Source organism: Dicentrarchus labrax, unplaced genomic scaffold, assembly GCF_905237075.1.
Source record: "Dicentrarchus labrax unplaced genomic scaffold, dlabrax2021, whole genome shotgun sequence".
Classification (NCBI taxonomy): domain Eukaryota; kingdom Metazoa; phylum Chordata; class Actinopteri; family Moronidae; genus Dicentrarchus; species Dicentrarchus labrax.
The window spans coordinates 16,328,447-16,349,921 of NW_026136701.1; the positions used below are offsets into that span (position 1 = coordinate 16,328,447).

The following is a 21,475-nucleotide window of genomic DNA, read 5'->3' on the forward strand; positions in this document are numbered from 1 at the left end:
TAAAGCAGCTGATGGGCCAGGTTTGATGAGCCACTTCTGGCATAATTGAGTCATCACACAAAGAGGGTTCCTCGCATTCAGAGTGGTTTTATCAGCAGCAAACAGACCTGATTACTGGCAATTACACTCTGATCTAGGGGAAGGAGAAAAAAAGGGTAAATGTGCGGGGTAACTTCTGTGTTTATAGTTTACCCCGGGAATAATTTTCACATTAATTTTACATGCTAAGTGTTTTCTGTTTATGTACAATAAAGAGCAAACGGCGAGAGATAGCACCTTTTACTTTCATATTTCCTTGTAATGAATGTCAGAGGATATAGTGAACTGATCGCAATTTATATTTACCCTATAGGAGGTTGTGCAGAGAACCGGCTACACATAAAGCCTTGCCTAGTTGAAGCAAAAGGTGAGCTGGCAGGAATATACCTGTTTGGAAAGTGCTCACACCTATTCTGTGGAAAGCAGGTAAAAAATTGTATACAGAAAGCAGGCGATTGCTTTTGCCAGTTTTCATTGAGATGCAAATGGTTCGTGGTGAGTAAATTAAGCTCTGCTCAGAGATTAAAATCAACTTCTGTTCAGAGAGTATTTAGATAAACAACTTTTTGTCTTTTTTGTGAGGTGGCCAGGGAGCCATCACACGCCCTGTGCCTAAATACCAGCTGGACATTAGAATAATAGCTGAGATATATTTTAGGAGGGGGAGGGGACCAGAGAGGGGTCTAGGGTATCTAATTTATGTCTAAAACTTGGCGTAAAATCTTTTTTTTTAATTTTATTTCACAATGTTTAATTATTGGTTACCTACATAGTAAAAATGACAACTAATAAGCACTTAATTGCACTGGAGAATTAACTGTGTTTATAAGAAAATGATAATTTTTTTCAGTTGAATTAAAAGATATAAAATACTGAACGGTCTTTTATAAATCTAGTCACTTCAGTTCTTGAAATTTTAAGTTTATTTAGTATAATCTAAATTTAAGCGAAAGAAAGCTATCTGGCTTTTATCTGTGCTGTGTACCCATTAAATAAAAAAATAAAAAATAGTGTATCTGAAAGAAAATTATTCTGCCGGCAATTTATGAGCATTCCTCCGCCTGATAGAGGTTTCTGGATTCATACAGACACAGTAAAAAATCTTGAAGTCAACTGCGATTTCAGATATAACAGCCTCACAGCTACCCTGACGGCCAAGCAAAGTGTTTGTGCCTTTTGCCAAAGAGTACTTTTATAGAGGAGCGTATTGGCATCTTATCACTTCTCCAAGACAGAGATGCTTCAATAAAAGAACACAGCTCACAGAATTCTTAACAGACAATTAGGAGCCTGGCTAGCCACTATCGCTTCAATGATTTGTTATGATGGCATAACTACAGGGGAAACTTGTTATTGGACGGAGTTAGCAAGAGTCCCATAAAAGAGTCAGATGGTGACACCTTTGCCGAGGTGATTTATGAATCTTGTAATCGCTTTCCAAAGTCATCCCAAAGCCTTCCCTCTAAATTGAGTTCATCTGGAGCCGGACCACACAGAGGCACCAAGTCCAGATTGTTTCTTCTGACATCAAAGAGCCAATTTCTGTTTTTGACCAAATTTCTGGTGCTTTTAGTTCCCTTATCGTATGAAAGGGGCCTAGATGATATGCTATTTTATTTCTGAATTTCAATCCAATTAAGAACACCAAAATATTGAGACAAATAAAATTAGTATCTTCTTACACTACATTATGAATCAATAGCATAATAAACAGAGTGGCAGACAATTCATCCATTGGCAAGTCTCCAGTCTGCCAAACCACTCTCATGTTAGTTTGAATCTTTGAATTCTGTCAGGAACATGGTTTTTCAAACCTGTCTAATTTGGGGACAGGTGTTTGGGGAAAAAGAAGTTCCAGCCCTGGTGTAACAATGAGCAGAGTAATCCTGCTCATTGTTCCTGCCCAAGGAGGCCCTTTCATGGAGGAGGTTGCATGAATGCTACCAGGTGGTCTGCAATTTGGAGAAACGTAGTAACCGTTCCAGCTAATCCCCCGTTACAAAAGGCAGGTCTCCAGTGCTCCGGGGCTCTCCGGGGCAAAGGCAAAAGTTTACCTCGAACACACAGTGTCTGAAAGGAGTCAGGGACTCGAGCAGTGATTCCTAATCAGATTGCGCTGAAGTGAACAGCTCGCATGGCAGCTGTAGTTTTCCCAGGGTTAATTACCTTTCACTGCTCTCTCTAAATGAGTCAGCTGTTCCTGTCATTAAACAACTCCACTCTATCTCTGCTCCTCTGTCCTCCACACACATGTGTACGCGGGTGCACGCGTTCACACACACGCGCACACACACACACACACACACACACACACACACACACACACACACACACACACACACACACACACACACACACACACACACACTAACCCATACCCACATAGACCCACCTTTGTTTTTCATCCATTATTTGCAATGTATTGTGTATGGTGATCAGGCAAAACCCTATTAAAACATGAATTATTTGAATATTATAGCGACTTTGATCACTTCACGAATCAATCAGAGGCCACTGAAATGGAGGTAGCTGTCTCTTTATTTATGCTACGGATGTTTATGCAGATATAAGCCAGTATTCCCAATACACTTCCCCTACCCTGTTGAAGCAAAATAATACCAATCTGTCAAGGTCTTATTCTAAACAGCCCCTTTAGTACTAATTGAGTATATATAGGAAGCAAACATGTTCACATATGCGCACACACAAACACAGGCATACGCACAAATGCGGATACACATACATGCACACACACAAACACAGAGAGTCCAGCTCTGATATAGTTGTGCTGTCATCAATTCTGAACAATCTGTCTGCTTACTGAGCTCAGTGGCTTAGGATGTTGGGGGAGTTTTAAGTGATTTTTGCCACTGTATGGTAAAATCCCTTGGCCACCTGGATTACAAACTCTAGTCCTTTAACTCATGCCAGTATAAATCCGTGTTAACTCGGATTTACCTCTGGCATATGAATTCTCAATCTGCGTAAGCTTTGTTTGGAATGAGTCGAACATAAGTATTTCGTGCAGTAAGGATGCCCAATGGTGAATTCCTATTTCTGTGAAACACACACAGGGGAGATAGTTCAGGACCAAATCAGTTATCAGAATAACTAGGAAAGCCTTAAGCAGTGTTTTATTACACTCAAGAGGTGAGGCCCGTACAGCCCTTCACAACCAGGTGGAAGCGTGCGATGCTGCACTGTGAAATCCACGTAACCATGGTGACAGATATAAACTCAGAGCTGCACGCTGTGGTCAAGAGTTTAATCAGATTCCTTATACCAAGATTCTGCTTTGCTTATTGTCAGACAAACATTATTTGCTCAGTTGTTCAAACACAAGCCCTGGTCTGCTACCAAAGCGATCATGATAAAATAAAATATGGCATGAGCAGCCTGGAGGATCTAAATTAAGTATTATCCAATATCCATACAATCTCTCACACTCACACATACATACGCACACACTTCTGGGCTAGCAGAGTTAAGCCAGACTATTTTGTACTTAAAAGGTTAGCAGGGCTGTTTTGTGAGTTTGATCCATGCTTGCCAAATCAGCAGATGGTCCATGAATATGATTATATGCATCAATAAAAGGAGTAATCTTTAACAAAATGTAAATTTGACTTAAGTCCAGGGTTTAATATACGCGATGGACTTTAACCCACTTTCCAGCCTAACAGTGGAGCATGATAAGCTAATGCACTTAATTTTTTTGTATTACAGCAATCACTAATGATGCTCCAGTGCTACTATTCAAAAAGAGGAGTCCGAGGGAGGTACAATATATCTGCACAGTGTTCAAACTGTGTCGAGACAACATCCATTCACTTTTGAGTGAGTATCTTAACAGTTCAGCAATCGATACAAACTGAGTCTGGGTGCTTAACACGACCCTCTCCTGTGCTGTCATGCTCTATTATACATTTCAATGATTTTTAGATAAATCCTTGGACAACATTGAGTGAAGCTTTACTCAAGGATCAACAACAATAAACTACCTCTAAGTAACCCTGCACCATTAACAAATACAGACACAAAAATACAGGCTTTGTACTTTTGTGAATAAAACCCAAGTCATAGCTCCAATACAAACTAGCATAAAGTACACAAAACATTAAGTGCAAGGCAAGAAAGTGTCTCACAGAAAGAAATGGAGAGAAAAGTTTAAGCAGCAATTCAGAAGTTAAGAAGATAGTAAAGATGGTCCAGTAAAACGTGGTGATCTTATTCTGAGTCACATAAAACAGCATCACTGTTATTGACCCTTCCATGAAGCTACTTATCTGAGCCTGAGGCTTACACAACACAGCACATCCTCACAGAGACAAACAGAATCACTTGTCTCCTACATCTAAATGCACTCGTGTTAACATGTCCGACAGGGCAGAATCGCGAGCTCGACTTACCATGCCCCTTTTAGCCTTTGTTTTGCATCTCATAGTGACGTCGGGGAGGAGACGGAGCAGAAGGATATCGAGGTGGGGTACAGGGTAGTCCAGAGTCTCGCTGCTGAGAGAGTGTGTTTGGTTGGTGTGTGTGTGTGTGTGTGTGTGTGTGTGTGCAGGGACACTGTGATATTCACCCGAAACGCTAAGCTTTTTTTTTTTTTTTTTTTTTTTGTAGCCTTTGTGTCATTCACTTAACAACCAATCTCATTAGCTGCTGGGCTACAATGGGCTGAATTATTTTCTGTGTAAATACACCACATGGTGATCCTCAAGGTAAGACCTCTGAAGGTCTTTTTAATCACATAAAAGATAGATTCACCCCAGAAAAAAAAAAATCAATGATTACTGGAAAGAACAGGCTGCTACTAAAAGAATTGAGTAAGACAGTCATTTAGAGTAATTTCAATTGAGACATAAGATTTATATTCCTCAGGGTCAACAGTGAAGGTAGTGTAAATGTATAATTATGTGACTGTAATTATTATATAACATGGTTTTTGGATTTACATTATATGACAATAGGTAATAGACGCACATTAAAAACTGTCTGTTTCAAAATCATATACATGTTTTTTTAGCAAATCTCTTGCTGCAGTGCTTGTTGGTGCAGAACCATGAATCCATGTAAAATGTAACTATTGTAAGTACTTGAAGTCATGACAGCTGTCTATAAGCATCAGGGACATGTCTATTGGCCAACTTGACCCTTGTTAGAAAACAAAACAAATACAAAAAGAGAATACTGCAGCCTGGGACTGCCGAGCCGGGTCACTGGAGATTTTCCAGACAAACGCCGCACAGGGGAGGGGAGGGGAGGAAGAATAAAAAGGACAGGCTCAGAATCTCATTTTAACAGACCGCACACAATCTGGGCTCCCACAGAACTATCTCTGCCTGACCGCTTTCTATTTATCCCTTATCAGTGTTTACCAACCGCTAGTTTTCTTTCATTCACACTGTGAGGCAGTTCTCTTACTATCAGTCAACAGCTGACACCGTGGAACAGCCTCAAAGGCAAGAGGAAGGGATCAAAACTAAACCAAAGCTGTTTAAACAATACAACAGAGGAAATAAATTCATAAATCCTAATTCTTCCCAACCCACAAGGGTATAAGCAGATCCTTTATAGTTAGGCCAACAAACAAAACCACAGCCAATGAGGTACATTACAATCAAGGTAAATTCTGAAATATATTTTTAAAAAGAGAGAGGCAGAATAAATCCCATGTAATATTAATTGGGAACATTTCATAGTCTTGCCCTGTCAAGCAAATATAACTATTCACTAAAAGGGTTTTTATGTTGTGTTTTATTATCTTTTTTAGAAAAATCCCACCTGATTCAACCTTGTTCAGATTTTGATGATTTTGCTGTAAAGTAGAACCAGGAAATAAAATATGACTGCCATTACACACTAACTAACATTTTATCAAGATTTTGAAAATGTTATAATAATCATTAAATGCTTAGTTAGTTTTAGAGTGTCTGGTTAGGATCAGTCCACTTCTAAAGTACCAACCAGAAAAAATAAAAAGAATTACAGTGTAAGCCTATATAATTTATATAATGAGGATTATTGTTATCTAGAATTCTACACACTTAATTATATATTATAATATTTAATTTACTACAGGATGACCTCTAATTTATGCAATATTACTAATAATATTTCAAAGTGATATATTGCCATTGGGACAAATTCGTGAAAATATATGCATTATACATTTACACAAGACCAATTTTAAACAATATTAGAGGATACATGGTAAGACTATTTAAAATATAACACGTTACTAAGAACTAAAGAGAAAAAAAATATAATTTGAAAGGTATATATCACACTGTTGCTTTACATTTTTTCCAGTAGAATACACAAACAGCACTGTTTTTTTCTGTAATACTGTTCAAAAGTTAAGTAATTAATTACATTTATCCTTTCACCAGCTGCTCAACAGCAGATGGATCATTTCTGAGACCTTGTTGAATTAAATCCACATAATTCATTTTCCTGGATTAACTAACTGAAGTTTGAGTAGGGTAAAAAACAGGTAACACTATATGTATCACACTGATACATGTCAACGTGCTAAGCTTTTTTTCCTGCGATTTTGTCGTTCAGATTGTGAGCACGCAGCGGCAATTCACTTATAATTAAAATGAGCAGTTATAACTCAAAAGATCCCAAAGCCTGAATAACTTCATATTTTTTATTTATTTGCAATATTGATGGAAATAGACGAAAGAAAAAAATTTCCATCGCAGAAGTTTAGTGTGTATCGCAACTGCGAGAATAAGTTTGTGGATGCAGTTTTGTTGGGCAGCAGGTACCATGGACAGTTCCTGGAGGCGAACAGAGGTTACATTTATGTGTTGTGTAGCAACTAACATCCTGCTTTGAAGCGGAGGGTGGGGAGCAGAGAGGAATAATGGCTCTTACTTATCACTGCTTTACCACACATCCCTGCAGTAGCCTGAGCTGCTTTTGTAATTAAAACAAAGAGTAGAGGTGTAACTTTATAACCTCACTTCCAGGTCCTGTCTTCATATATTATCGTCTTTAAAATAACTTGCCAAACTTTTCAAAGGATTACTGAGATGTGACACAGTTACACAATGCTGTGTTATCTAATGTCTTTTGTTGCTCTTTTCTTGTTTGTTGAGAGATGCGAGCTGACTGAAATAAGCTGATGGAGTTGTGATTAAATGGAGGCTAACAGGCAGAATGACTACCGGCCTTTCAATTTAATTCACCACTGAAAATGTTTAAAAATTTTCTACTGAAATTCTTCAAACCTAAAAATGATTTAACGGCTAAATCACAGAGTATAATGTCTCTGAAAGACATGGCAATAGATATGACAGGCAGATAAAGCAGATGTTGTTAGTTTACATGAATATTTTTGACTTTTGAATCTTTGCTTTTGTTTAATTTGTGTTCTTCAAAAGAATAAAATCTAAAAAGACACTGAAGTTGTGATAATATCAGGTAGAGTATGAGTTCATCCAGTAACGCAGGCCCTAAATTCTGCTCTTGCTTAAAAAAATATTCTACTTTTGTTTTTACAGCGATCAACTTAAAGTTAGGTCATCAAGCAGATTTTGAGCCATTAGTGTGCCGCAAGTTACTAGTAAATGATGAACTTTTCTAACCAGCATCCGTCCTCCTAAATCAATAGTTGCTCTGGAGACTGTCGAGTGCTTTGGCCCCTCTGAATTTGTTCAAAGCTAAGACTTGCCCACGTATAACACAAAAGTTCACTTGTAGACTGTGTTACTATCACTCTACATTCAGCATTAGCATATCGTTTTTAAACTTTGCCACAGTTACAATGCAAATAATTACAAAAATTCAGAACAGAATGTAATTCTTCAGCTCTGCTGAATTTGTATAAATCTAAAACTTGCCCACAAAGAATAACACAAAAGATGGTTTGTAAAGACTTTTACTGCCAGGCTACATTCAACATTAGCATATAGTTTTCAAACTTTACCATACTTACAACGCGAATTACAGAAAGCCAGAACAGGATGCAATAAAATACTTCACTGACTGTTCAAATATGTTATTGGAACACAGAGTCAATGTTTAAGTGCATTAGGCTCAGTGGTCTTGTATGTACAGCTGTCACTGTCAAAGCCACAGGCAACCTGACAATGCTTTGTCTCTGCACACAATACGAACATGTGCTCTTCTAAGACAAGCTTAAACTCCACACAAACGCTGTGAATTTAATCTAGATAGACAGTATCTCATGCTATCTGGATGATCAAAAATAGGTCATGCCTCTCAAAAAACAGTTTGAGCCATTTAATCTCCCCTCAAACTGTCTGAAACCTGGACAGAAGCTGCGCTCGCTTTCCAGCAAAGATTTTAACAACATTGATTTGTATCAAGCAAACAATGTTCACCATCAGTGCAATAATTTCTAAATACTCCACAGACACAGTTCAAAACAATTGCCAGTATATTGCTATTTCTCATAATCTTGTAAATACACAGAACACAAGTTTAGCTGCTGAGTAAATCTCTGTAAATCTAAGTAAGTTTCCAACACTTGTACATTTCAGCTCCTGTTTTGGATTTCACATGACAGCATCTAACAGCATGAGCTAAAAGGCTTGTCGTTCACATATGCGATACAGAGTATCAGTGATGATAAATGCTGACCAAACTGACAGTATATTAAATAAAAAGAACTTTGACACCAACCTAGTGCTGTGATCCAAAAAGTTTGATTTTCTCCCAGTCTCTTGATAGCTGTGCTGGTGCTGTGGCTTTGAAAGGTAGTCCCCAGGAATATGACATACTGTGCCTTTGACAGCCTCGAGATAAGCACCTGCGTTCGGGTCCCTTTTTACGTCACACCTCCCCATTCACAGCCCTTCAACATGATGCACATTTGCACATCAACAGCCACCAACCCCCCTCCTCGCTCTACTCCCACATCCGCAAAACACACAAACAGGCACACAAGAAGGCAGATGCGCGCACTAGCCTCTACTCATGCGCGCGTACACTCGCACAGACACATGCACAGACACCACAGATTTGTGTGCGCTTAGTGAAAATGCAACATACATGCAAGCAAACACACGCGCGTACACACAAATACACTCACAGGTGATTTATCCTTTTTTTTTTTCCTCCTTCATCCAGCCTTATTCATATATCGATCCTCTTTCTATGTGTTTAAAAAAAAAACTTTCACTTGCTTTGTCATAAGACTGGGGCATATGCCCTCCCAAGCTCCTCATACATCACTCATCATGCAAATGAGAGGGAATGTCACTCCTCAGCAGCAGATGGCCAGGGATGATAACAATGGCTCAACAGACCAGTTTCAATGTCTGCGACTTTATCGCTACGGCAACAACAAAAATAGATGATATGAAATCCTTGTCTGTTAATTTGATTTCTCCCCTTTTTAATGTTTGTACCTGTCAGTCTGTTTCATTTCTCCTGGTCCATTTGAATGTAAAAGCTTTGTCCGAGGGTTTTCTGTCACAAGAAGTCTGGCTATCAGTAAAAGGCAGAGACCTGGAAATGATTTTTGGTGACTACGGAAGGCTGCTGCCTAGCAGTTATTCAAGTAATTAGGTGTAATTCCTCCCTGTAGGCCATGTTAGCCTCCTGAGTTAGCTCATGCGTTCGACAGGCCTGGATAGAGACAGGGAAGAATAAAAGAAGAAAGGGGCCCCGAGAAATCACAAATGCAGCTTTTCAAACACCCCCCCAGCCAAAGTGATGTCACCCTGCGTCCTGCTGACTCCTGTTCATACAAGCCCCTATAGCAGAGAGTAAACAGTGGAAGCGTTTAGCAAACAGGGCCAGATTACAATGACAAAGGCAACCACACTTCTGGGTGGAGCCTGGGGCGAGGGGGGCAAAAGAGGGGGGTTGGATGGTGTGGCTCAGGATTTAAAATAAGTGATACCCATGAGGGGGCCCCCCTTAAGATCCAAGCGTAGCCCTTCCCCAGCTGATGGTAGGGGCCACCCAAACATGCTTATCTGTCGGTGATGTCCCCCCCGGTCCCTGGGGACTGACGTGTGAACACAATATGTAATAATAATGTATTTTCAGTTCTTTTTTTCTGTGATTTGTGCATTTGGTTATGCAAGGCTGGGGACTTGAGGATGGAGAATATCATTACTTAAGGTTTGGCAGTTGATCATCACCTTGTTTAATGCCTCATTTGAAAGTCTAATTTCTAACTGTCTTCAAGAGCCAATTCATGGTACACTGTGAAAGAGACATACAAAGAGAGTAGACCTGCTCTGTTTTCCCCCCTCTTTTCACCATTTGTTCCTGATAATCATACAAACATATGAAAGTAAAGAATCGTCTATCTAAGCATCTTATCAAATAACATGTTCTTTGTTTGCTGATGCAGACAATCTCGCTGCAAGGACACAACAAGCTTGTTCTAGGGATGATTATTTCATGTCCTGTGCTAGACATCAGTATTTCTGGAGGAAAACACAAAAAGAATCAACTCATGTAAAGCAATCTTGACAAATTGTGAAAGAGCAACATATTGAAGACTACACTGCACCGCCATTACAAAATGTAACATTTTCTTTTGGCCCCAACATCTGTTCAAATCTGTTGAAAAAAGAGACCTCATTCAGAGCAGGCATAGAACATAAACTAGTGTTTTGTCAAGCTATTTCATCAACTGAAATGTGGGCATAACTGGAGAGAGCTGATGGAGAAATGAAAGAGGAGTGGGTTGGACAAAATTACATGTCAAACAAGGGTTCACATTTAAAAAGTCCTGCTCATATTTGTAGAAAGTGTTTGATTGCATTTAGAAGGGTATTACAATGGGTCACATCTGTGTCTAAAAGCTTTTTGCATTCTGCTGCAAATTATGTAAGCAAAGTGAAGGGTCACAACACCCTGTTGTTTTGAGCACTATACCTTCCTCCTGTGAAACCTACACAAATATGTTTAACTGAATTCTTCTAATGCACCGCAGGATCAAAATGTCAGCAGTATAACTTCAACAAACCCCCTCACTCAACACCCCGCCCTGTAATTTCAACAAAGCAACGCGACTAATTTTGCATGGCAGCCGGTACACCCAAACAACAATGCATATTCACACTGTGCCATTGAATATGATAGACGTGTAAAAATCTATATTAAACTGTGGTTAATTTCAGCTATAATGCTTAAAGCCTGGTCTAAAATGACACAAATGCTTCTTCTTGGTGGTACTGAACCCTCATTGTGCAACCACTTGATGCCGCTTGTTCATCACAGAAAGTCACATAAAAGGACTGAATTAAAATTTAAAAAAATATTTGCATATGCAAATAGAAAGAACCAAACATAAGTACATGTTGTTGATATGGCTCCAGGATGTAGAACTATCTTTATGTTAATGTCAGCAGACAGGGAATATTCTTTTGAAAATACAGTACATTTTTCATGGGGATCATTATCTACACTGCATGTCACTGTGTCTCAGTTAAAAGAAACGATTAGATTACTTCCCAGCAATCCCCTTTGGGGTGATTTGTGTGTGTGACCGTGGGCAACCTTACAATATGTTTATTCAGTGTCCTTTGAAGACACTTCAATAACATTTCAAATGTTTTATGGACAAATATAGGATGTTTTCTATATCTGCCTTCAACTGATGCCTTTGGAACTACGGCTCTGTTATATTTTAGAGTCCAAACTCACTCAATCTTCCTCTCATAGGGTTTAACATACCCAAGTAGTCTCATAAACTAATTTGACCAGTAATCAAACCTCAGCTTTTGTGGTGTAAAAATCATAATTAAGGCTGTACATCGTTTGCATGGAAATAAAGGTTCACTTTAAATAGCACGTTTAAATTATCCACCTTATCAGTGACAACTAAATGCATCTACTACCACTGGTTCCTTACATTCACTGCCCTCAAATAAGAGCATGTGATTGCTTACATCTAAGAAATCAATGCTTGACTGGTCAGTCGATGTCTGGCTTTTGTAGTTCACAGGCCGTGGACTCATTGTGTTGTGTCATTGAGAGGTTAGGTCCAGATCTGGGCGTCTCTGGGGGTCCCTGCCCATCTTTTCTACTCAGGCAGGCAGACAATGAAACAGGCACGCCTATAAATGGCCAGATAGGAGCTTGGATGTTCAGCCAAAAACGAGCATCTACACAATGGTAACAGGTGTGTGTAATGCGTGCTTTGATAATGACCTTGGTGGCCGTAATAGTATGTCTAGACACAACTAACAGGAGGCATTTCTGTCTGGTCTCAGAAGTCCTGTGGGTGCAAGATCCTATAGGAGCAGATATAGGTTGGTTGCTATTCATTTAAACAAAAAAAAAAAAAAAAAAACGTCCTATATGGCGCAACATACAGAGAAAAAATGAATGTTTTACTGTGACACTGGAAGCATGAGAAGCATCACAAAAGTTAAGTCTGCCACTCAACAGGATTTTGTTTCCGTCTTTAAAATATTTGTAGGGTAGTTTGCATAATAAGCTAAAATCATCTTGAGTATTCAGAGATATGCACTTGAATAAATAGAAAAAACTCCATTATTGTGGATGGCTTGCAATTTTTGATTGCGCCAGATACAGGAAGCTTGCTGACATGAACTAAAATGCAAATGCCCTTTGAGCAAAACAAAGAAATTGATTATGAAGTAAGTTTCTTCAGCACAAGTAGCTGGCTTTGAGTGATTAATGGGGGTGGGTCATTGATTTCTTTTGTTTAGATCTTGGTTAACTTTCTGGAGACACAATTATAATTTGTTTCCAAACAATAAATCCAATCTAGCTTGAGCAAATTAAATTTCCCTATGGCCTCTTCTGCGTCATTTTACATCAGAAATGGATTGTTATCAAAAGGCATTGCATGTAAATGTCTGCTTTTTCTGTTTATATTTGTTACATTTCTGATTAGATATTGTTTTTCTCAGTATATTGGAAGGTGAGCACCTCCTAAGATTAGAAAAGAGCTGTTTACAGAGATCTGCATGACTTGTCAGCCACAGTGCCAAGGGTTAATCTTCCAAGTCTCACTTCAATAGCTGTATGTCACACACACCAGCGTTTCTGATGAGCCATCTATCTACAGTATATGTGAAATACTGTCTACACGTTGTCTGAAACATGCCAAAATACTGTGTATTTGTTGAATGAGCACATATTGTCTGTCTCTACATTAGCTTTGCTAAAGGTTGGTGAAATGTTTTTGAGTTATCAAGGCACAATGTACTTTATATTTCTGTGTATTTGCAAGTCAAATTGCAGTGTTACAGACTACTTTATTGAAAGGCTTTTGCCATATTCTTCAGCTTTACAACTTTGAAAACTTCCACAGATCCAGACATTTATACTTCCTGATTTCTCGCATCATCTCTCCAAGATAGTGATAATACGATTTCTGTGTTTTTCGCTGTTGAGAAACAAACTGGATTATGAACAGATCACTACATAAACAGCTTTCTAAAAGGAGGCAGCTATTTTAAAAAAGGCTGAAGAAATGCAAAGAGGGATTTAAATTTTAATTTGAATTTATTCCAGCAAGTGAAAGGTTCTTTTGAGAGGGGATTTCAGCAAAGATGATGGTATTTAAAAGTGATAAACAAGCATCTAAACCTCCAGTGGAAAACAGTCATTTTGCTTCTTTCTAGTGTAGGGGAGGAATTGGGCTTGCTATGGTCACATCCAAAAAATAAGAATAAGTAATAGTAGTAATTAAAATGTAAATAAGCGAGATCCATGGAGATATTTCAACTGATTTCTGTCATAAATTGTGTAATTAACATTTTGTGTTGACACACCTTGTGACTCTGGATGTATAGCTATATGTCCTCAGGTGCAAATTCATGTTCTCTGTGTACTTGGCATAGCGTACTTTATACTGTACATGGATGCTTTAAAAAAATCGTTCACACTTATCACATACAATTTAAATCCTGTGCCTCAACACTGGAGAGGAACATCAGGCTAAGTTCAAAATTTAATGCCTTACAAATTAGGACTTGTGTTAATTAAGGAAAGCCGCTGTGCAGTTTGAGACACTCTCTGGAGAATATAGTGATTTTTTTGGGATGAGCAATTCACTCTGAGCACTCACATGTTACATTTATGTGACAAAGGATGACTAACCAAGGTTGTCATCTATTATATTCATAATATATGGATTATAATGATGTGACTGGATTTCAAATGTCTCTATTCTCTTCTGGATGACCACTAAACTTAAGCAGAGAAACCTATGCCACACAAGAAAGACAAAGAGTTACATCATTTTGTTGAACAGTTAATCCGATCATGGACAGTGTTTGTGCATTTGCTATCTTCGGAAAATGCCAGCAAAGGCGCTAAGTAAACCTATTTTACAAGACTCCCTCACAAGGATACAGTGCCAGTATCGGGATAAAATTTCACACAGCGGCATGGCTCAGTCACATAACCTAAGCAGGCTTAGGAAAATGGAACACTACAAAGTATTGCACTTTCTTCCTGTATGTGTGTTGCGGCATACAAAATGCTCGGATGACTGATGACTGCGAGTTTTAGCATGAAAGCCAAAGTGAACTAATGGCTGAATAGCATGTAGATACTGTTGTTAATGCTCTGAGTTGTTTAAAATGGTAGATTATGGAAGTGTGCACCTGGCATTCTGCAGGCTAGCCTGGCAACACTCCTCCCTTATAATTATAATGAACACACAGTAATTCAGGGTTGAGGCTGAAATACGAATGATGTCCTCTGAGACAGCTTGTTTTAATGGGTATGCAGAAGAGTTCCTAGAAGTGCAGATGGCAGATGCAATGCCTTTTAAGCTATTTACAGATTGTACACTACAAGGTATGGAAAGACCCATAGTGTGAGGCCATATTGCTCTTCTGTGCTCCTGGATTAGACGTTAGGCTGGCTCATGAACCACTAATAAAAGCTTAAGATATATTTTAGAGTATGTTTACTGCAATATTGATAGTCTATTACACTAACAAGTTAGATAGCATTACAGGAATGAGAAACAAGGGCCCGGTAAGGACTGCATGGCCTGTTTGTGTCATCTAAATACCCCTCTGTTCTTACTTTGTCCACATAGGGGTGCATTTGCTCAGAACTTGGTCCCTCATGTAGTCTTTTATTACAGAGTGTCAGAAGCCTGATTTCAGGTTTTGTGGAAGAATACAAATTTATAAGATATTATAGTCCACATTTTTTACACAATATGGAACACAAAAGGCTGCATATAAGATAAGTCAAACGTTACATGAAATAAATGTATGATAAAGAGTACATTTGAAAGCCATATGTCACTTTTGTTAGAACATTTTGCTTTTTTTACCTCCACATAAACACCGAACCATCACAACTGCCTCCTCCACGAATCCATAGTTTATTAATGTACATACTTTAAATGTAAAAAACACGTCTCTTAATTATGATCATAACACAAATCACGACAACGCATCATTCCTGATTTTAAAAGCCAAATTTGTACCTGTTTGCACTGAAAATATTCCGCCTGTGTAAAATCTTTCTTTTAACATACAGCAATGTTAATATATCTCTATCCCTGGCACAGTCCCAAACCTATATAAAAGAGTGTGGGGCTTTGAATCAGCCCACTACTGTGTTACAAGAGCAGGTATTGAAACAACAAAAATGTTAACTCCAAGAAAAAGTTTTGCCGCATTAAAGTCACATAGGAGCCACATTAGCATGTGAAAAGAATAAACAGAGGCATTCTCAGTTACACACTCCACCTGGCTGCTAACCAACGTCCTTGTCAGAAGTCCACCCACCGCACTGGCTAACACTGAAAGACCTCCTGGGGACCGCAGTGACCATTCACTCGGTTCTCTCTTTTTCCCATGCACCTGTGACTGTTTTTGTGTTTGCTATTTTTTGCTTTGTCTTTTTCTGGCAACACTGTATCATCGGAGACACACTTTCCCTCAAAAGGAATTCTCCTGCCCAACAATGTGGTTTGTTTGTTCACCGGATATGGCAGGCCAGAGAGTCAAATGGAAAAAAAAAAACAAGTCACCACAGTAATAATTAACATTGCCACAAGAAAAATAAGCTCAGAGACACAGCAGTATGAATAGACTTGAAATAAGAAAATAAGGTACTTTTACCAACTGGTTTCTTGCCGAGTTGGGGGGCTTCACAGGTGCAGTTGGAAAGGCTCTCCTCCTTACTCTCCTCGGACGGCTCATCCGGCTTCTCCATGGTCCTGGACCTTAGAGAGCTGCTTTTCCATTTTCCAAAGGACTTTGCCACAATCGCTTTGTCCGCTCCTTTCATTGTTTTCTGTAAAACACATTTACAGCATGACTTCCCAGGTTTATCCCTCTTGTGAGCCATCTGCCCCCTTTTTTGGCTCTCAATAAACCTGGGCTCATCTTTCCCAAACCCAAAGTAAGGGAGAATTAGGGCATTGTGTGCATATGCATTCTCTTAAGCATTCCAGAAAATTTCCTGATTGCCCTGGCATCTTTTTTAGAGAGCGCTTGGACATTGTTTTTCTCCTGACATTTTGCAATCCTGTGTGGAGAGAGTGGTACTGATTGAAACAGTTTAAAACAATACTTTGCAAAGTACCCTCACAGTAAACAGTAGATGGAAACTGAAAAAAAACAAACAAACATGCTTTCACATTTAATCCAACTTAAAGGAAATAAAAATAGCACATTATGCCCTAATTGAGTGCTGTACAGTCCGCAAATACTATTACAAGGCCGATCAGGATTAGCAGTGGAACATACCTAGTTATCTATTTCTGAGTGCCAAGACTGCTAGCAGTGGGCAACTAAATTTCAAAAGCTGGCAAATCCAGTTGTCTCCTAAATACAGAAAGTACTTAAATCCAGAGCTAACAGAAGAAAAAGACGGATAAAGGGTGCTCTGCATATCACCGAAAAGCTTGTGCACTTTTCAGAATCACTGGCTAGGTTAAACAAATATGCTAAGTAGAGATCAAAACAATCCTTTGATCTGCAGCCTAGTTTCCAGAGGAATGGCTTGGCTGTTGTTGTAAATAACTTGTATAAATCTATATACCATTTGCCTTCAGGTAATATCAAAAGTGCCAGGGATTCGCAGGCAAATACCTTGTGGTTAGGAAATAGATCAGATAAAAGCACATAAATATTTCAGCAACGCTGCACTCTGTCATTTTGTGTATTACAGCTGAGTTTTTAACCCCATATGATCATTTTACTTGTTAAGTTCTACAGTAAAAAACATGAATGAGTAGTATTTGATAGCAAAATTACATTCTACCCTTTTCTATTTTGTAGTTGGGAAAATTGTTCCTACCTCCAGCATGCCATTCAGGTCAAACACAGTGTAAAACATTGTGCTAAACTTCATACAAAAGAGGCTTGAAGAATCAGAATGCAGAAGCTATGCAACTTGCTGACTAACTTTGCCCTCTGTTTTGATCGAGCACACAAAGAAAAACGCTGTCCATTCAAAACAGACAGCATAACTCTTTTCAGAGAGGGGGGACCGTGAACAAACGAGGCCATGTCCTGAGCTGCAGTCAGTTTCCCGTCAGGCCTGCACAGTGCACGGTGAGGGCCCGCAGGGACTGGGACCGGCTGACACCACAACTCACGGGCAACAGAACAACTTTTGTGCACACTATCGTCCTCTGGAGCTTTTTTTTTTTTTTCTTTCTGCCCAAATTGGACAAGTGTGCGTTTTGGTTTGCTTTTTTCTTAGCCCCCCTTTGGTCATACTTTATAAGCATGCTGCAAACTAATTTAATAGCAGTGTAATACTCTTTCAAAGGTAGTGTGTGTATTAAAGTCATTAATAACACATAACGAGCAAAACAATTCAAATGAGTCACCTGCAATGTAAAGATTTTCACTTGTTATTCCAGCAAAGACGCTACAAATGAAGCACAATTAAAGAAACAGATTTAGCTTTGGCAAAAATGTATTGTCAATTAAGCTCATTTGAATTTGATTCTGTGCCCACCAACAGAAATATGCTAACTAGCTTACACAGGCTAATTAACTAGCTGGCTAAACATACTGGCCTGCTAGCTTTAACTTATAACCAACCCTTACCGAATTGGTTAAATGAGGCCTTACAGAAAAAGGATGATCATGATTAAAACAACCAGGTAGCATACACTTAAGCACCAAGCTAAACTAGCAAAATTAGTAGACAACAAATGTTAATGCTAACGGACCTATTTATCAAAACACACAATTGTGTAAAAAACTTTTAAATAAATATAATAATTATGTTCATTAGAAAATACACATCCCTGGGGTTCTCCTTTATCTGCTATATGTCATTGCGAACAGGCTCTGCTAGCTAACGTAGCAGACAGCATGTTAAAAGATGAAAATGCCAGTACGAGACTGAAATATAGTCTGTAACGGTTGCTGACATTACAACATTTTTTAAACGTCGTTATGTTTATTCAAAAACACACAACCTCAGGGAGTCCCAATAATGTAGCCTTACCTGCTGTATTTGCTGTAGCATTGCAACAAAACAGCATTTTCGTGCTACGCGTCCTGGGTTTGTAATAATTTACGATATAAAATGTATTTGGAAAAACTACATACACATAACTTGTAAGTAGTCATGCAATACGTGAATGTATGTCTATTGTGTGAGTGCTTTACGTCTTATGTGGTTGTTCATGTAAAAGAGATAATGTATCTTTAGGGACTTGCTGATTTAATACAGGTAAAATGAAAACTTGTATGGCTATCAAGAATCACAGTAAGATTTATAAAAAGTAAACAGCTGTGAATCTTCATAAAGGGAGATATTGCATAATCTCACGAACACAAACTATTTTTACACCTGGTGAGTGTTTTAAATCCTAAAAACTCCTCTTAGGTGCCATATAGGATATCATAGGAGCTTTATCTAGCGTCTCTATAGTCCTGGAAAAGCAATTTTGAGAGAGAACAGAATGTACCATATTCTTGACCCGTCTGCCTCAGATGCTTGCTGTATATGGAACTGAATACTGGACGTGAATTGTATCATTCTCTGTGTCAACTTGTTAGATGGCAGTTGCTGTAGTGGAGTGGTGAGAGCGGCACATATGCATTATAGGAGAAAATTGTGAAATGACAGATTCCGGGTGTGATACTGAGGGAATGACTAACTAATAGGAGGGGTGCTCCAGGCTGTTAGCTTTGAAAAGCAGTTTGCACATTACTTTATCTTGTCAATCAGATTCCTGGAATGGAAGAGGTGACTGATAACTTGAATTAATTATTTTCTTATTGCATGCATGTGTTAATTCATGTTAATTTATGTCCCTTACAGGCCCAAGCCAGAATATCCAGAGTAAAGCGCCACCTCTGGCACCCAGATCACCACACCACTCTCTTTGCATATATTTATATCAAATGAAAGACTTTTTTTTAATCCTGTTGGAACAAGGACTGACTGCCAAATTTGATTTTTAAATGTACTTTTAAGCTGTTCATGGTTTACGTTTGCATTTTTTTCTTAACAACTAAACAACATGGCGCAGTATTTACGGCTATGATGGGATTTGAAAGTTACAGATTATTTTTTCTAAGAAAATCCTACCCCTTAAAACATACCCCTTTCTTAAAAAACACAGTTTAATAGTGTAGCAGAAGGTCAACAATCATGGTCAAGGTAACACCCTCTACATTCTCTAATTCTGTATGTATTAATTTTCTAAAATGTTATTAAGTAGTCCATCATCCCAAGAAAGGTTTACATTCACAAATATAGCTCCTTTCCTTTTTTACCACATTTAAAAACAAACAAGAGCAGCAGCAAATCTGTAGAATGCACAGAGCGTACTTTAAACAATTGCATTTCACTAAACATCTTTAAACATTTTGACAAATTTAACTTCCCCTGAACACAGAGGATAAGAGGAAAAACATTTCTCTGATGAGAACAGAAACAGCAAGAAGTTCTAACAAGGAAAAGCCTGCCAGGTGGCGAACTGGCTGCACCAACAGAACGCACAATCTGTCTGCTTCTCCTTCCAAACCATTGACAGCTGCCATCACCAGCCTTGCACACTCGCACTCAGTGGCTCCTCAGCTCCCTGCCCATCCCTCTTTAGTGTTTCCTGCTAACCTCAGAGACAGGGTCACCTGGCCCCCTAGTTGCCCGTCTGTGGGGCCCTGCTGGCCCCCTGGAGACCTGCCTGCATGGGGATGCATGGCTAACAGAGGTCTAGCAAATCCTCTTTAATATGCAAACCAAGGGGCTATTCCTTTGACCTGAGACCATAGCTTTTCTAACAGTGAAATCCAAAAATATTCAAGTGATGTACAACGATGAGATTTGATGAGCAGCTTTTGATCTGCTGGTTATTTGATACTGAATATTATCAGAGACAGACGGTACAGTATACAGGTATTTTCTTCAACCAGGTACGGTATTTACAGTTTAATTAAACTAATACGCAGCATGATTGAATCGGATTATGCTCTTTTCAATCTGTTTGGGAAAATAACAATCTACAGTTTTAAACATTTTTGTGAACAAAAAATGGAACAGCATTTTTCCTCTGAGTAAAACCTAAGCACACAGATGCACAGAGGCTAAACTGAAGAGTGTTCCACAAAGCTAGCATTGCAACTGGGCTAAAAATAAAACCTGGCAAAGTTATACTGATCCCTTATTGGTCCCATAGTTTGATTTCACATTTAGCATTTGCATTCCCCTCCGCATAAACATTTCATTCTTCCCCTCCTGCAGTACAATGAGACTTGAGTGACTTTGGCAGCAGATTTTGGATCGGTGCTCCTGAATCCACCAGTGTATGTTATCAGCAGGTAAACAAGCTTTCGAACAAAGCCATAATGGAACTGCAAGCGGCATAAAGAGGCTCATCTCAAAAGCTATACAACCCATCAAAGCTGGTGTCATTTCCTCAATACTGCACTGCAGCTGGAAAATGCATGGCTGTTAGTTACAGTTTAAATCGCCTGTCTATTTTCAGACACTTCAGAACTATTTGTATTGATTATTTACTTGTCAGTAAGCACCAGATTACCAAAATAAGACAACAGATTTTAATGTTTACTGGATTCTTTTCCGTTTTGTTTTGTGGTAGGAAACTGTGTCATGCAGTAAATTAATGGGATTTGCACTATAGGGTATTTGAATAATTATTTTCCACTGAAAATGAAATAGTTCTGTCTATATTTGGAAGGATTACTGATGGCATTGAACTTAATGTGAAAATAATTTGCCCTTTAAATACGTTAGTTAAGTTGTATCCTACACTTCCTGCTCTGCAGATGCAATCTTGTTAACCACATGCCTGGATGCTTGTCACCAAACTTTCCACATATTTGCCTTTTGGGTACAGCTCAGATGCACAACTAAACCTACGCACTCTCCTCCCAGTGAGTGGAGAAGCCTCAAAGCTTTCCTTTCATATGCTGCATTATCTCTATGGCGGTAATTATCCATAAAACTATGCCATCAGATGGTGATGATTTCCAATATGAACCCAATAAATGTG

At 38.8% G+C, this 21,475-nt stretch overlaps 1 protein-coding gene across 6 annotated transcripts in view; it reads right to left on the reverse strand.

The window, feature by feature from the left end:
• The window catches only part of st18 (ST18 C2H2C-type zinc finger transcription factor), a 41,251-nt gene extending 23,884 nt beyond the window's left edge, over positions 1-17,367 (reverse strand). For 2 of the 6 annotated variants that reach the window (XM_051405751.1, XM_051405744.1), the window contains exons 1-2: positions 17,290-17,367; positions 16,107-16,281 (exon numbers count right to left, since the gene is read on the reverse strand). In XM_051405751.1, the coding sequence (XP_051261711.1) occupies positions 16,107-16,281; positions 17,290-17,343 (229 nt within the window). In that variant the 5' untranslated portion in view covers positions 17,344-17,367. Of the gene's footprint in view, positions 1-4,448; positions 4,594-8,700; positions 9,065-9,428; positions 9,593-16,106; positions 16,282-17,289 lie in introns of those variants that run through there. The other 4 variants (XM_051405789.1, XM_051405761.1, XM_051405780.1 and 1 more) reach the window with 3 other exon arrangements.
• Positions 17,368-21,475: the final 4,108 nt, after the last annotated feature.